At 54.5% G+C, this 14,853-nt stretch overlaps 4 protein-coding genes across 4 annotated transcripts; 2 read left to right on the top strand and 2 right to left on the bottom strand.

Annotated features, from left to right (window-relative positions):
• Window positions 1-1,580: 1,580 nt before the first annotated feature.
• NCS57_00627500 (uncharacterized protein) lies at window positions 1,581-5,170 on the top strand (the record flags this gene model as incomplete). Its single annotated transcript, XM_053056168.1, has 3 exons — window positions 1,581-3,026; window positions 3,078-4,111; window positions 4,165-5,170. 3 exons carry the CDS (start codon window positions 1,581-1,583, stop codon window positions 5,168-5,170), a joined length of 3,486 nt encoding a protein of 1,161 aa, XP_052915123.1.
• Window positions 5,171-8,912: 3,742 nt separating this feature from the next.
• Window positions 8,913-10,155, top strand: NCS57_00627400 (Serine/threonine-protein phosphatase; the record flags this gene model as incomplete). The annotated part of the gene is made up of 4 exons (XM_053056167.1): window positions 8,913-9,092; window positions 9,224-9,625; window positions 9,699-9,998; window positions 10,060-10,155. 4 exons carry the CDS (start codon window positions 8,913-8,915, stop codon window positions 10,153-10,155), a joined length of 978 nt encoding a protein of 325 aa, XP_052915122.1.
• Window positions 10,156-11,100: 945 nt separating this feature from the next.
• NCS57_00627300 (uncharacterized protein) lies at window positions 11,101-11,595 on the bottom strand (the record flags this gene model as incomplete). Its single annotated transcript, XM_053056166.1, has 2 exons — window positions 11,101-11,454; window positions 11,506-11,595. 2 exons carry the CDS (start codon window positions 11,593-11,595, stop codon window positions 11,101-11,103), a joined length of 444 nt encoding a protein of 147 aa, XP_052915121.1.
• Window positions 11,596-12,945: 1,350 nt separating this feature from the next.
• NCS57_00627200 (Guanine nucleotide-binding protein subunit gamma) lies at window positions 12,946-13,436 on the bottom strand (the record flags this gene model as incomplete). Its single annotated transcript, XM_053056165.1, has 3 exons — window positions 12,946-13,066; window positions 13,119-13,364; window positions 13,420-13,436. 3 exons carry the CDS (start codon window positions 13,434-13,436, stop codon window positions 12,946-12,948), a joined length of 384 nt encoding a protein of 127 aa, XP_052915120.1.
• Between the last annotated feature and the right edge of the window lie 1,417 nt (window positions 13,437-14,853).

Below are 14,853 nucleotides of genomic sequence, written 5' to 3'. Positions count from 1 at the left end.
CATGATTACCATCACGTCGGTTTGGTCAGTAAGAGTCTATGTGCTATTCCAAATATTCTTCGGGGTCTCGTTGATCATTCTGAAGGTTTACAGTTCGGTGCTGGCGAGCTGTCAAGCAGAGCTGCGACGTGCTGACGGATAAAGGATAGTAACTCTGGTGATGGTTGCATTTTGCTGCGATGAGTTTTATTTTTATGGTCATTGCCGCACCTCGAAATTTGAGAATGCTGTATGATACAAGGGGCGTCTGGGCCTGATCCAGCCGTCTTCATCTACCATAGAATAGACCTGGAGGAATTAATAGCACTGCGCAGGCTTGCGAGTGAGCATCGTGTAACCAGCTATCTGATCAGATTAACCCAAGACCCCAGAAACAACCCCCCTACCCTTTCGGTCCTTCTACTTACACGTCAACCTCGATGCAAGCCATGTCGGACCCGAGGCGACCGAGTGGATCGGAATGGGCGGCCCCACGGCCGGGGGCGGCGCCGACGAAGCGCTAGGGTCTCTAGATCTGAGGCCATCGTGGCCCGCCATGAATGGATCTCGCATGAACATGTTTACTCCTCCACGTGCGGGCATTCGTGATTTCGCGCTTTGGGCATGCGCGCACTCACGAATATCCGCTGATTGGTACGACATTTTGTACGGTTTCAGAGGTGCGGTCTGTCAGCGTGGAAATATCGGATTGGCTAGGCTGTGAATTGTGTGCATGACGGACAAGACGACGTGATTCGCTTCAATGACGAGGTCCACGACGCTCACTTGAAGAAATGGTCAGCAGCGACAAGAAGCTTAAAGTCTGGCAGACCTCGGCTTGCGACCTACTCAAAGCGCCAATCTGGGGAGATGGGCGGGCATGTTTTGGCAGTGCACCCAATGATGGCCCCCGCTTCGGAGATTTTCTTGAATGCTCAAGTCCCCGGATTTCTTCCATCTGTAGATCGCTTAACTATGGAACTGAGATTGAGTGTTGATTGAATGACATGGTCTTTGCATGCTGGCGGCCATTCCGTGTGTTCTCGTAAAGGCTTATATGTGTTTCAAGAGATAAAGGACAATGTGATTATTGGAGACTCAATACTATATAAATGAAAGACATATATGAGCGACATCCTTTATCAATCAGACATCGCAATCCTTCACTTACACAAAGCTCCTTTCCAATAATTGCCATGGATGGCTTTCAACAGGATCGGGAATTCCCCAGGCTGACTAATGCAAACCCCTGACACTTGGGGCCACGACTCCAGTTTTGGGGTCCGTGCGCTCCAACTTCACGCGTGTATCCATGTTTTTCTACGCCCGAGGCAGAGCCGCCAGCCGACGTCACGTCTACTCCTGATGCTGTCAACTTCCATCAACCATTCACCAACGAAGCCCTATTTCGACTCTTGAACTCGCAGGATCCGAGGCAGCACCCGTTCCGGCGTGTATGGCGCCCTCCAGATGACTGGTTACCCCGCCAAGCCCCGGACTGAGCCCGCGCGCCACCTTCTCCCTGACGCGCTCATCCACCCGACTCCTGCGCCAGCGAGCCTTCGAATCTCCCATATTCATCGTCTTTAGCTTCTGTCAAGATGGCTCCGGCCTCGCCTTCTCCGAGGAGGCCACCAACTGCTAGGCGCCGAGGGCGACCTCCCGGTACAACCAACGCTGCTCGCGCCGCGCGGGCCGCCGCGCTCGCAGCGGCAGCAGCAAGCGAGCCCCCTCCAAAGAGGCGCCGATATGTCCCAGGCGGTCCTGGTGGAGGTGGGCGCTTCATCGATTCCGATATGCTCGAAACACCGAGTACTTCCAGACCTTCCACGATATCGCGATCACGAACGGCCGCGCGCGAGGCCATCAATGGCGACTCTCCCTCCCTGATGCCACGACGAGAGCGAGGCGCTCGCACACGAGCCGCCGGCAACGACGACCTAGAAGAGATGCATTGGGGTTCTGCTGCAGCCATGGCGACTGCAGTCAAGCAGGCCGAAGACTACAAGCCCCGAGAGGAGCGCAGCTGGGAGGACTTTCACCCCAACCTTGATATTGAGGGCAGCTTCTTGGTTCTGCGATCCGAAGAGGTTGATGGAATCCCCCAAGAAACCCCTGATTCTTCTGCTATCCAGACCTCTGGAACTCCGATGAACGAGTCCATGACTCCGTCAAGGCAGCCGAACCCCGCATCTACCGGAAACACTCCGAACCCCCAGGGTCGCTCGGACTCGAATCCCACCGATGCTGCTGTCGACACACCTCAAAGGCGCCCTCGTCGTCCGACTCGAGATGTCGTTAGCTTTTATAGCACCCGGCCTCTTGATCTTGCTGCGACACCAAAAACGCCAAAAATCCTGCCTATACAGAATCAGACCCCCAAGGAAAAACTGGACCTGAAACTTCCTTCATATCGCAAGACTAACCGCATCGAATTGTTTGAGAGCAAAACTTTTGGACAGGCTCGATATGTCGACAAGGCCATGAGTAATGTCGGTTATCAAGAGAGCGACCACTACATGCGCCCCGAGCAGAGCCTCATCAAATCTGCTGATGGTAACGCGGAGGATGAGGCAGACCTGACCGAGGGAGCCGGCTCCGAAGAAGCGGTTCACCATTCCAGAATCGGCCGTGTCGAGTATGACATGGATGAGCAGGATGACATGTGGCTGGAGCAATACAACTTGCAGCGCAAGCAAAACCAGCTGGAAGAGATCCCCCGAGAAATCTTTGAGATCACCATGACCAAGATTGAGAAGGAGTGGCATGCGCTGGAGAAGCGGATACCCAAACCAAATCCCAAACCACCCCAGACTCATCGTCCTCGGTCGAGCTCTGCTGCAGCAGTTAACGGCGAGCCGCAGGCGGGTGAGGAGCCTGACTCCAAGTGTGCCATTTGCGACGATGGCGACTGCGAAAACACCAATGCGATCGTGTTCTGCGATGGCTGCAATCTTGCTGTCCACCAGGAATGTTACGGTGTGCCCTTTATTCCAGAAGGTCAATGGCTGTGTCGTAAATGTCAGCTTTGTGGCCGTGGAGTTCCCGTAAGTACAACAATATGCTTCAAGCAGAGCCAATACTAACCAACCTTCCAGACCTGCATCTTCTGTCCCAACAGCGACGGCGCGTTCAAGCAAACGAATTCTTCGAAATGGTCACATCTGCTCTGCGCCATGTGGATACCCGAGGTCTCTCTCGGCAACCATACCTTCATGGAGCCAGTCATGGACGTGGAAAAGGTGCCCAAAACTCGATGGAAGTTGACTTGTTACATCTGCCGGCAGAAAATGGGAGCCTGCATTCAATGCGGAAATAAGAACTGCTACCAAGCATTCCACGTCACGTGCGCTCGCAGATCTCGGCTCTTCCTTAAGATGAAGACGAGCCAGGGTGCCCTAGCTGTTTTGGACGGTGGCATGGTGCTCAAGGCTTTTTGCGACAAGCATTGCCCACCAGACTATGCCCAGGAGAATGGTGTCCATCAGGCCACTCGGGCGGCCAAGAAGTTCTACAAGAGGACCATGAGGAACCGCATCTGGGCTGACAATGCCGCGGTTGCTCATGCTATTGCTGCTGAGCAACGAAACGCCCTCACGGAGAGCTTCCCCGACGAGTCGCAAGGGGCGGGGAGCAAAAACTCTGCTGCCAATGGTGGGGACAAGAAGAAAGGCCAGCCGCCAAAGAATCTGTGGAAGTTGCCATCAGGTGCCCCCATCATACCACAGGCGGTCTTTGAAGTTGTTGAGGCGTCTATCCAAAGGTTTTCTTTCCGGAAGCGCAAGGATTATCTTGGAGAAGCATGTCGCTATTGGACACTGAAGCGTGAAGCACGCCGCGGCGCAGCATTGATCAAGCGTCTTCAGCTTCAAATGGAGTCGTTCTCCTCGATGGAGCTGACACGGCGCGATTTTGCAGCCATGGGACCCAGCGGAAAGGCTAGACTTGCCAGACGCATCCAGTTTGCTGAAAGCTTGATCAAGGATCTTGAGCAAGTCAAGGACCTCTCGGACGAGTTGGTTCTGCGGGAGCAACTGAAGATGGAAGCTGGTGAACTCGAGCAAGATTTTGTGGATGAGTGCTACTTCCCGGTTGCAAAGCTCCTCAGCCCTACTATCGAAAGAGCAATATCGTCTGTGTCCCTCGCGCAGTTGAGTTGTATGATTGATGGCTAACGTTTTGTAGATTGGATAAGGACCTGTTCATCGAGGGGTTGAAGAAGCTGCAAACTCGCATCGAAACACGATTCTACGTAACGGTCATGTCGTTCGCCACTGACATATGCGAGGTAATACGAAATGGCATTGCTACGGCCCCTGACAGCGGGTCGCCGACGGAGGACTCACGATCTGAGCATCTCGACGCTTTGCCTGTCAAGAACACATTCGCGGATATCCGGGAACGGCGCAAGCTAGGCAAGCGAATCCTTAAGGCGGTGCAGCCCTCCTTGGAGGCTGCCCTGCGAGTTGAGTCGGAGATTTCGCAGAAACCGTTCGAAGGCTTGCAGAACGAGCTGGAGAGCATGGTAGACCGAAGTATAGAAGCGGGTCGGCCGTTAACCACAGCGAGCCAAGGGAAGCCAACCGATGAGGCCAATGATACCATCATGGTGGATGCCGAACTTCAAATTACAGTCAAGGCTGACCCGTCGGAGGGGGATGTAATGGACACGACGCCAGATGGCGAAGTGGAGGGTGGAAATATCGAGGTCAGCACTAATATCGACGTCGACACTTCAGGTCTCGACATGGTGGACGAGGAGGAGAAACGAGATGGCCTTGCGAACGCCGTCAAGTCATCAGACACCCCCCCAGACACTGACGGATATGTGTCAAAGCCTCGGCCAGCTCAATCAGGACCTCCAACGCCACCACAATCTAACGGGAGTCTTGGCTTAGAACCACTCGATCCTCTTACCGAAGGAGGAGTGCTCTGGTACCTGAAGGGATACGAGCCTCAGGGAACCTCTGTTCTTGGAGAGCATTGGGCGGGCAGGGACGCCGTCAGAATGCTCAGCGAAGACCTCACAGACATGGATGACGAGGAGCTCAAGGGTTTGGGGATGGTTGTTGACCAAGCAGCCGCGTCTGTTGTTGTGGAGGCAGATGAAGCTGAAGAAACCGAATCTGTCGGCGGTAAGACGAGGGCAAGCAAGGCGAAGAAGCGGAGGACATCAACTAGGCGAAGATGAGGTTCATGCTGGATGGGTTGGAGCAGGTGCTGTATCACTAAGGGGATCTTCGTGCTTGCGTTTTCATTTCTCTTCTCACGTTTTAGGGGGTCATATGGCCAAACACACTTGCACCACTGCTGAGCTTGGCGTTTTGAGGCAAGATGGGGGATAATTATAGGGCTAGTTCTAATCTTTGGGGAACCAAGGGCGTTTGCGGGCAAGGAAGATGGTGTTGGAAGGGTCCAGCGATGGATGGATGGATGGCGGTTCCGGGACGAAGGAGGGATAAGAGTACGATACAAATGTACAACTTCTATGAGAGCGTTTGATTCAGATACCATGGCAGTTGATCGGCTTGAATGGCATGTTTGTCTTTGCGATGCCTTGCTTGAGAGTATGTTAAGAAGTTGAGATGTACGTAATGTTGAGTCCTGGCGGTGAGCTTTCAGAACAATATTCCGATCACGATCGATGCAAGTCAATGATATGATGTACATCATGTTTATCATGTCAAGAAGCGTTCCTCTCCGCATCAAGTCGTTCCAATTTAGCCTGTTGATCTACACAGGACTGCAGAGTCGTTGAAGAACGCATGTGAGTCACGTGACCAATATCGAGATGGGAGATGCATGATGACATCTCTCGACATGACGAGGTGCCACACTCGTTCGTTCCAGCTTCCCGTGGCGCATACACCGGCTGCGCGTCCAGCGGGGCCTACAATGCCCGTTCTGACGCAATGAGGGGGAGTTGGCTGTGAAAGGCAGCGAACTTTTGGGGATTGCATGTGCAGGGCAACTTCGGTGAGAGGGCCTGGCTACATGAGTTAGAGCCCGGATGAGGGGAAGGTGTCTACATAAGCTTCAAAGAGAGAGTCACAGTCACAGTTTGACGCGCATGATAAGGAGGGTTGAAACTCGGCTGGCGGCTAGACGGCTAGGGACGGCTGAGATCCGTAGTTGCGTCGGTCAGATGGTGTACCTGGGTAGTTATAACTGACAGAGCTGACGTAGGATTTTGGCTGGAAGCGGAATCGGAGACTTGTTGCAGAAAGATTTGAGTTGAAGCTTTCTTCAGGGTCAGCCAGTGTCTATCTGACAGAGGCAGCCCAGACACAAATCGGGTAGCCGTGTGGCCCCTGGCTTTCTTCATCTGTGGTGTTTCGACAAGTGGACAGACACAGCTTGAGCTCTGGGCCGAGAAAAGGAGAGATCAGCAAGTGGGAATAAAGGGGGTCCAGATGAGGGGGACCGATGCGAAGTGATGCGTCGTCTTGGGTTGCGTGGCAAGCAGGAGAGAAAGGGGCCGAGGGTTACGACTATTTGAAAAGATAGATGAGAGGGTTTTGTTCAATGGGAATCTGTTGAGGGGGGAAGCCAGTGCTAGTCTAGCATAGGTAGTTTTTGCCCGTCCAATGTACGAGTTTCGAGTCAAGCAGTGAAGATGATACATGGCTGTGATAAGCAACAAGGTCTCCCCTCCCCTGACGCCGAATCAGCTCCTTTGAACTCAACGATGCACGCGACATGCTCTCGCTCCTCGTATTGTCAGTCTGCTCGGTCGCAAGAGAACGCGTCTTTGCACATCCGCGGAACGAACCAACTGGGTACCTATGGTACGGTACGGTACGGCACGGTGGAGAGCGGGACTAGGTACCTAAGAGGCTGAGCAGAGCGAGCTCTATTAAGCGCCGACGAATCCGGTCGCCAAAGCTACGCAGGAGGCTCGAGAGTTGAGACCCGTCCCCCTCCATCCATTGATGATGGATGATTTCTGCCCCTGGACTGGGCAAGGTGTCAGATGGATCAAGGTTGGCACTGCCGAGATTCGACTGCTACTTGGGTACGTAGAGCTAAGCCTGGGCGAGTGTATCCATGGGCACCCAACGGGCAGCAAGCAGATGAGACCCGGAGATGGAGGACGAGATGAGACGCTGGCTTGTGCCAAGGAGTACTCCGTAGTAACGGGAGCAACATACCTATGTAGGTAGAGCTCCAGAGAGGGGTCAGTCGGTCGGTCGGTAGCTGTACGACGACGTGCAGAGGGAAGTCGTCGGAAGGCCCCGAAGCCCCCGGCTCAGGCTGCGTTCCAGTCTTGGACGATACGATACGATTGTGCCATCCATCCATGGCAGGGCAGATCTTTTTCTCTGCCTGGTATCCATAGCCAAGCTCTCAAGAACCTTGGAAAAGCGACTTGAAATCGCCATTGGATCCATTCATTTAGCCAGATACGGCCCCGTAACGAGAAAGCAATTATAGCGGCAGCCCACCAGCACCTGGCGCTAGGTACAGCTCAGCGAACCCGACAGCGCCAGCATCCCTGTAGCCGCATCCCCAGAGTGCCAGCCCGCAGTCCCATTCCAGGCTTTTACAGGCACCTCTCTTAGCGCCTACAGGTACCCAGAGGCTAGAGGTAGGGCAGGTGCCGTCCCCTTTGCTTTGACCTTGACCAGGAGCGAGAAAAAAAATCCCCCCTTCCAAAAACCTTCAACCCTTCAACTCAACCGACGAAACGAACGAGACGAAGACTTACCCACGTACGTGTTTGCCCATCGCTGACACGCCCTGCGACGCATATCGATATCTCGAACATCCGCGACGGCTTTTTCTCCTCTCAGAAAGAGACGAGACGACGACCGACGAACCACCGTGTCCGTCCTAGAAACCTGAACCCGACTCCAAATTTCCCTTCCCTGATCGCGCGCGCCCGACCGGCCTGCCCCAACAACAACGGGTTGCAGAAAAGACGAACGAGCATACCCTCCCCTCCGCTCCCCCAAACGACGATCGAGGCTCCTGTGACGCCTCTACTTGCTCTTTTTTCTTAATATCGGCGACGAAGCGTCAAATATAGACGCCCACTTATCTTTTTCCTCCCCGCGAAGAAAACAAGAGCTCGCTGCCCACTTGGCTGCTGGCTGACGGTCTTCACCCCCCCTTCTGGCTCGCCCCCCATTTCTGACGCCCTGTACCTGCCCGTCTCTTTCTGGTACAGCTATCAACAACCAAAGTCGGTGGCCCACTGCGGCAACCACGACGACGATTTTTTCCCTCTCTACTTGATCTGATCCCGTTGGTAATACACGGCTGCTGCTCTCGACGACATTGCCTGCTCTGTCGCTGTCGCTCTCCCCGTCTTGTCCGCTTTCTGTCAAAGAAAGTCCGACCCTTCCAGAGAGACGTGATCCCTTCACGGGTGAGTTTTTGTGTTCCCCGATGGTCGCCGCGCCGCCTCTCCTCCATCCAGCCCAAGTCCAAGCCCAGTCATTGATGGAAGTCCCCTCTTGCCTTGCCCCCCCTCCCCTCCTCTCCCGCACCGCACAGCACCACCGCACGCACGCACTACCACGCCCGCCTCCATGCTCCTCCTCCGGCTTCTCCCCCTCCAAATTTTCTAATGCCCCCCCTCGCTCGTTACCTATTCCCACCGTCGCAACGCGCCTCATCTCCTCCCTCGCATTGTCAACATTTTTTTACCCGACCCCCGCCCTCTTGGTTGCGGCGTTAGCGAGTCCGAGGCGTTGTTTTCTCGTCCTCTCTCTTGTCTTTGAGTCTTGTTGCCACGGTTCACCGGCTGACTGGGCCAGGTTTTTGCGAAAGTGCATCCATTTGGCATCATATTCCACTCGACGACTTCCACCCCGCAGCCGACCTGATTAGAGATCTTGCTTGCCGCTTAGCTCTCCCCGCCGTTCCCCCCGGACCTCCCTCCCTCTATACTTTCTGCGAGCCCGCTCTCGCAAGCACATCCCTTTGAAATGGCAGACCAACATGAGGTCGACCTCGATTCTATAATCGACAGGCTACTCGAGGTGCGAGGCAGCCGCCCAGGCAAGCAGGTCCAGCTTCTCGAGGCCGAGATCCGTTATCTTTGCACCAAGGCCCGCGAGATCTTCATCTCCCAGCCCATCCTCCTCGAGCTCGAGGCCCCTATCAAGGTATGTCATCTGACCGCGCATTCCGGCCTCAAAAGTTCGAGACATGGTGCTTGGAATTGGCCTTTGGTGCTCAGGTCTTGAGCGATGCCGGGAAATTGTCATGCTGACTCACCGGCTTCCGCCTCGTCCAGATCTGCGGTGATATCCACGGACAGTACTACGATCTCCTCCGACTCTTCGAGTACGGTGGCTTCCCCCCCGAAGCCAACTACCTCTTCCTCGGTGACTATGTCGACCGAGGTAAGCAGTCCCTCGAGACCATCTGCTTGCTCCTCGCCTACAAGATCAAGTACCCCGAGAACTTCTTCATTCTGCGAGGTAACCACGAGTGTGCTTCTATCAACCGTATCTATGGCTTCTACGACGAGTGCAAGCGTCGCTATAACATTAAGCTCTGGAAGACCTTTACCGATTGCTTCAACTGCCTTCCCATCGCTGCTATCATCGACGAGAAGATTTTCACCATGCACGGCGGTCTGAGCCCCGATCTCAACTCTATGGAGCAGATCCGCCGTGTGATGCGTCCCACTGACGTGAGTTTTTGCTGCGCTGTGCCACGACGGTGGTGCGGCGGCGTCGTCTGAGCGCTGTGCTGATGGGTTCTAGATTCCTGACTGCGGTCTCCTGTGCGATCTTCTCTGGTCGGATCCTGACAAGGACATTACCGGTTGGAGCGAAAACGATCGTGGTGTCTCATTCACATTCGGCCCTGATGTCGTTTCTCGCTTCCTCCAGAAACACGACATGGATCTCATCTGCCGAGCCCACCAGGTTGTCGAGGACGGCTACGAATTCTTCTCCAAGCGCCAACTGGTCACCCTGTTCAGTGCGCCCAACTACTGCGGTGAATTCGACAACGCCGGTGCTATGATGAGCGTGGACGAGAGCTTGCTTTGTTCATTCCAAGTATGTGATGGTGTCCCACGGCGCATGTTGAAGACCATACTGACCCGATTTTCCCCGACAGATCTTGAAACCCGCTGAGAAGAAGCAAAAGTATGTTACAAACAGAGCTGGCAGCATAAGCAAACCGGCAAACTCCCCGCGCAAAATGAAGACTTGAAGAATTTATGCCAACAATTTCCGCTTTCACTAGGTTCGGCCGACGTTAGACGACGACATCCTCGAACGATGTGGATGACCGACCACCGCGACGAAGAACGAACGACTTGACTCGAGACCCGTCTCGATCGAAGCGCACCCCCAATCTCCGCCGTCTCGCAGCTCGCCTTGCCACTGAGCGTGGCAGGGAACGTTGGGTCACTGGGAGGGTGTCGGAACTGAAAAGGCGCCGGTCCGCGGCGCTGACTTTTGCGAAACCCGAATCGTCTCTAATGCCTCTATGCGAACTTGATAACGACAAACGGCTGTTTCTTAGCTCACAGATAAAACATTGACATAACTTGTTTTTTTGAGTTGCTCACAGTTCTCGGATCCCATGCACAATCCATAGGGCAGGCGTCATGGTGCCATATATGTCTGTCGCGCGTAGGCCGGCCCGTGGATGTATGCAGTTCGGGAGACTGACTTTTCTCAACCTTTTTTTTTTGTGATGACGAGGACAACGGTTCTTGACTGGGAGCGATCGATTGTTACGTACGACAAACTCAACGGACGAACTCTAGTGGTCATTTTTCCTTTCGTTGCTTGACGACACCCATGTATAAGTTTGTGTTTGGCTTGGGAAGGGCGGTACGGAGCAGAGAGCGTTGCCGGATTTTTTTTCAAGGAGGCATGATGGAGCTTGGAGAGGTGTGGGACACGATGTTAGAACAAATGTTTATTTCATGACGAGCCCTGATGGTAACTTGAGAGTCCCTGCGTCAGTCTATTCATTTGAGACATGTAGTAGCGAGGTAAGACGCTCTAGGTCTTGGCCTTGGTGTGTACAGTGGTGTAAATGGTAGACGGAACTCTTGCTAGACAAGTGAACTGGAAACCTCTTATCAGGGAGGTTGAGTGTTTTCAGGCCATGCTGTTCAAGAAGATCCCAAACTTGAAAGCTTCCTCACTGGCAATCTTCACATTTCTTGTCTCCTCCCTGGCTCGCTTCTCCTTGCACAGCCTTTTCCTCTGCTTGCTGAGGTTGGGCCGCCTTGTTCTCCTCAGCCTTCTTTGCGTGCTTCCCATCCACATGGCCGAGATCCCTGCCAGGTTCGACAACATCCCTCACTCTCCTCTTGAGCTCCTTGGTCTCGGGGAAGCCGCCATCTTCTCGCCGGTCCCAGAGCACCTTTGTCGAAGCGGCCTCGGCTTCTGGGGCCTGGTGCGTTATGGAGACGATAAACGTGCCCCCGGTAGAGGGTTGGAGAGCAACCTCACCGAGGACGGTGGAGAAGGTAGATAGGAGTTCTTGAGCGTACTTGGGACCAGTCAGTCAAGTCCTCCTTGAAGTAGGAAGAGGGCGACTTACATAGGCTGCGCGGAGGTTCCACTTGCACTGCGTGCAGAACTGGATCGCCACGCGAGGAAGCGGCGTCGACGGTGGCACCTGGCTAGCCATGATTGCCTATTTCTTCTCTCTACCTCGTCGAGATGGTCCTAGTCTTGGCTATTCTTGAAGGATTGCCTTTGAGGCGTTGAGTGTCTCAGAGCTTGACTTGACTCGGGCAAGACGTTGAACGACAATGCTCCTCTATTTCTGCAGAAATGCTCTTCCAGAAATAGAAGGTAGCCAAATTCAATTCGAAAAAGGGCAAAAGTCAAAGTCAACGATCAATTCTCAATGTTGAAAAAGCTCATCAGCAGGAATGCAATTCCACTCACTCTGCCCCTCCAACCCGTGATGCAAGCCCCGCGGTCGAGAACAAGTTCCCCTGTAGGTGCGTCTAGCCTTTTTTCTGCTGAGTAATCGGGAGGTTCTGCATTAGGAATGGCGTGAGAGTGGAGAACGGCCGCTTCCTTCCCTTGCCTTTGAACGCGGGTTCGGACCCGCGAACGGACGGACGGGCAGATGCAGGTCTCGTGACTTTGACGAGAGACAATGCGGGATGGACAAGGTGGTGGTGGTACTGGAGGTAGGAGGCTCTCGATGCCGGCGTGATTGTTCTGATAGAGAAATGGTCTGTCCTCAAACACGTAAAACAGACAAAATGACACGAGGTTGTCGCGAAGGAGGTTCAGACAGAAAGATGTAGTATACTCATATTAAAGTCCATCAAGTCATGAGAAAAAATATATTGGCTGGCGGGAAACGTACACGACATGGAAAGGATAGAGATGATAACAAAAAGAGGATGATAAAAAAAGGGAATTATTACATTTGCGCAAGAGCCCGATCCGTGACCGCTCCCCAGACCCAGACCCATTGTGGTTCAAACCCTCCCCTTTCTTGATTACCTCTTTGCATTGTCCGTGTCTCCCCTCAGAAGAGGCAGAACCACAAGACGCAAAGAGACGAATTAAACATCAACATCGTTCTCGCCTCCCGTCAACTCCAGCTCCCCTGCTCTGGCTCTCGGTTTCGTGACCCGCTCCACTGGTATCTCGGGGTATCTCGATCTGGGTCGCTGTATTAAACTAGGTCCTGCACGCCGGTCATTTCTCCTCCCATCTCGCGCTTCGTTGACGGGACCTGTCGTTCATGACAGCATCCCAGGGGTGACGATCGTGGGTGTCGTTGTGTTGTGATGTCGGTAGCAGGTGCTTCGATATCCAGAGCCTATTCCTCCTTGGCCGTCCGAGTCTTCTCCCCACTCGGTATCCTCCTCAATCTACTTGCCCCCCTTAAATGCGTCACGAACATATCAAAATCGACTGGGGCCTCCTCCGTCCAATCGCTGAATCATCATCGGCGTTGCGTGGTTGTTGATTTTTGGTAACCGGGAATAAGAAAAGAGTGACGGAAGCACTATTACATGACCACACAGCAGCCACCGGATTGTTGTGGCGCGTAGGGGTCCTCGCCCTTGGGGACAGCGCCCCAGACCGAGGGGACCATGTAGTCCCGGGTGCCGTTGCAGTAGGCGATAATGCTGTCAAATGGCATCAGCACCAGTGGACAAATAAAGGACGCGAGTTGCTCACCTCTTGGACGCCGTGCTGACGGGAATGCGTTCTCGCTCAAGATCCTCGCGCAGACGGTTGTTGAGCTCGGTTAGCCGGCGTAGCTTGAGGTCGGCCATCGACTGCTTGTTCTTCTTGATCTGCGTAGGGTCGCCGACATCTCGCGAAGTGTACTGAGGCATCTTGGAACGTGGTGCCGAGGAGGGCGAAGAGGGTGAGGGTTTGATGGTAGAGTCGCGGCGTTCTGGCGCGCGACTGTGTTGAGAACTAGGCATCATCCACGGTTAGCTGGTGTTGATGGGGCTCTGGATGGGCTCAGGACGCGGCGGCGGAGGGCATTGCGGGATGGGAGTAAGAAGGATCAAGAAGAGGTCGACGGAGAGGCTCTGTCAATCGAATTCGCCTCGCTCGAGTTCGTCGCGACAAGCTAGTCCAAGGGAGCATTGTCGATCTCCTTTTTCTGATTCCTCCCAGCCCAATTTCCCTCTTGCCGTAGCACCCGAGTGCCTAGATGGTTCGCCCCTAATAGCGGCGCGGCGGCCTCGACGAGACGAGTCCAACGAAATGTGACTGTGACTTACGGAAGGTCGTGCTCGAGTCAAATAACAATGACGCCGGGAGCGGATACGGATGAGAAGGAGGGTATCGACGTTCGGCGCAGTCGTGGGCGTGGACGTGATGGTTGAAGCGGCGGATGAAGCGTCGAAAAAGGATCCGTCGAGAAAGGGAAGGCGAGGCAGGCAGAATGCAAAAGGAAAATGGAAGGTAAGGAAGGTAAGGTTGTGTAGCAACAGCAGCGGCAGGAGCCAGGTCGGTAGGGGGGGAAACTGCAGGCCGAAGGGGAGGAAGGAGCAGGAGCAGGAGCGAAAGAGGGAATGGAAACCCCGAGGAAGGTACTGGAGGTACAGTAAAAGGTACCTTCACGCCGTACCAAAAGCCAACAGAGGTCCAGGTCTCGCGCGGAACCACCAGCGCAAGCACCAGCACCAAGCAGGGCTTAGAGGCTGCAGTGGGGCCACTCCAGCAGCGGACGAGCCAGTGGCCAGCGGGCTTTTGCTCTGTTAGGGGGGGGCTTTCCTGGGTGCAGGTGGTTCGTGCGCTGGGAGCTGTCCTCCTGCTTCGGGAGCCCTGGCATGGAAATTGGGGGGTAGGGGCAGCATCTGGGGGGGCCCCGTCTGCCCGAGCTAGGGGCATGCTAGGAAGGCCTGCGAAAGGGGCTGCTACTGTAAAGGGGAGACGACCATCAAGGGGATCGATCAAATTGGACGGCTCCGAAGGCGCAGAGAGAAAACGGGTGATTCTCTGACTGGTCGCGACCCTTGCCTTGCCTGCCTTGCCTTGCACAGTATGTGCATACCTAAGCTACTCCAACGCGCAGCAGCAGAAGCACCAGGACGCCGCACGCCGCCGCCGCACCTGTATGTCTAGACTCGAGGCCCCTAATCTGCCGTGTTACTGGCAGCCCTGCTGAGCGACAAGTTGTGTTCAGTAGCAGCAGCCCACGGATCGCAAAAGGGCCTTCTGCGCAAATTGGCCTGCCAGTATGCGATTGGCCGATACTGGGGCCCTGCGGAGCCGTGTCCAGGTAATCCCCCTTGGCCCCGAAGCCTCCATCTCCAGTCCACACTGTCGACTGTCCGTTTACGTTCAGGCTTAACATTTTAGCGGGAAAGCTACAAGTCCGCCCAAGATTACCTCTCGGATTATTAGGAGGTACCTGAATCAGCAGCCCCCAAGCCAGGGCTCTCAGGGCATG

The sequence above is a fragment of the Fusarium keratoplasticum genome, chromosome 4 (assembly GCF_025433545.1).
Source record: "Fusarium keratoplasticum isolate Fu6.1 chromosome 4, whole genome shotgun sequence".
Classification (NCBI taxonomy): domain Eukaryota; kingdom Fungi; phylum Ascomycota; class Sordariomycetes; order Hypocreales; family Nectriaceae; genus Fusarium; species Fusarium keratoplasticum.
Note: the sequence above shows the minus strand (reverse complement) of the source record. Positions and strands in the feature narration are given on the sequence as shown.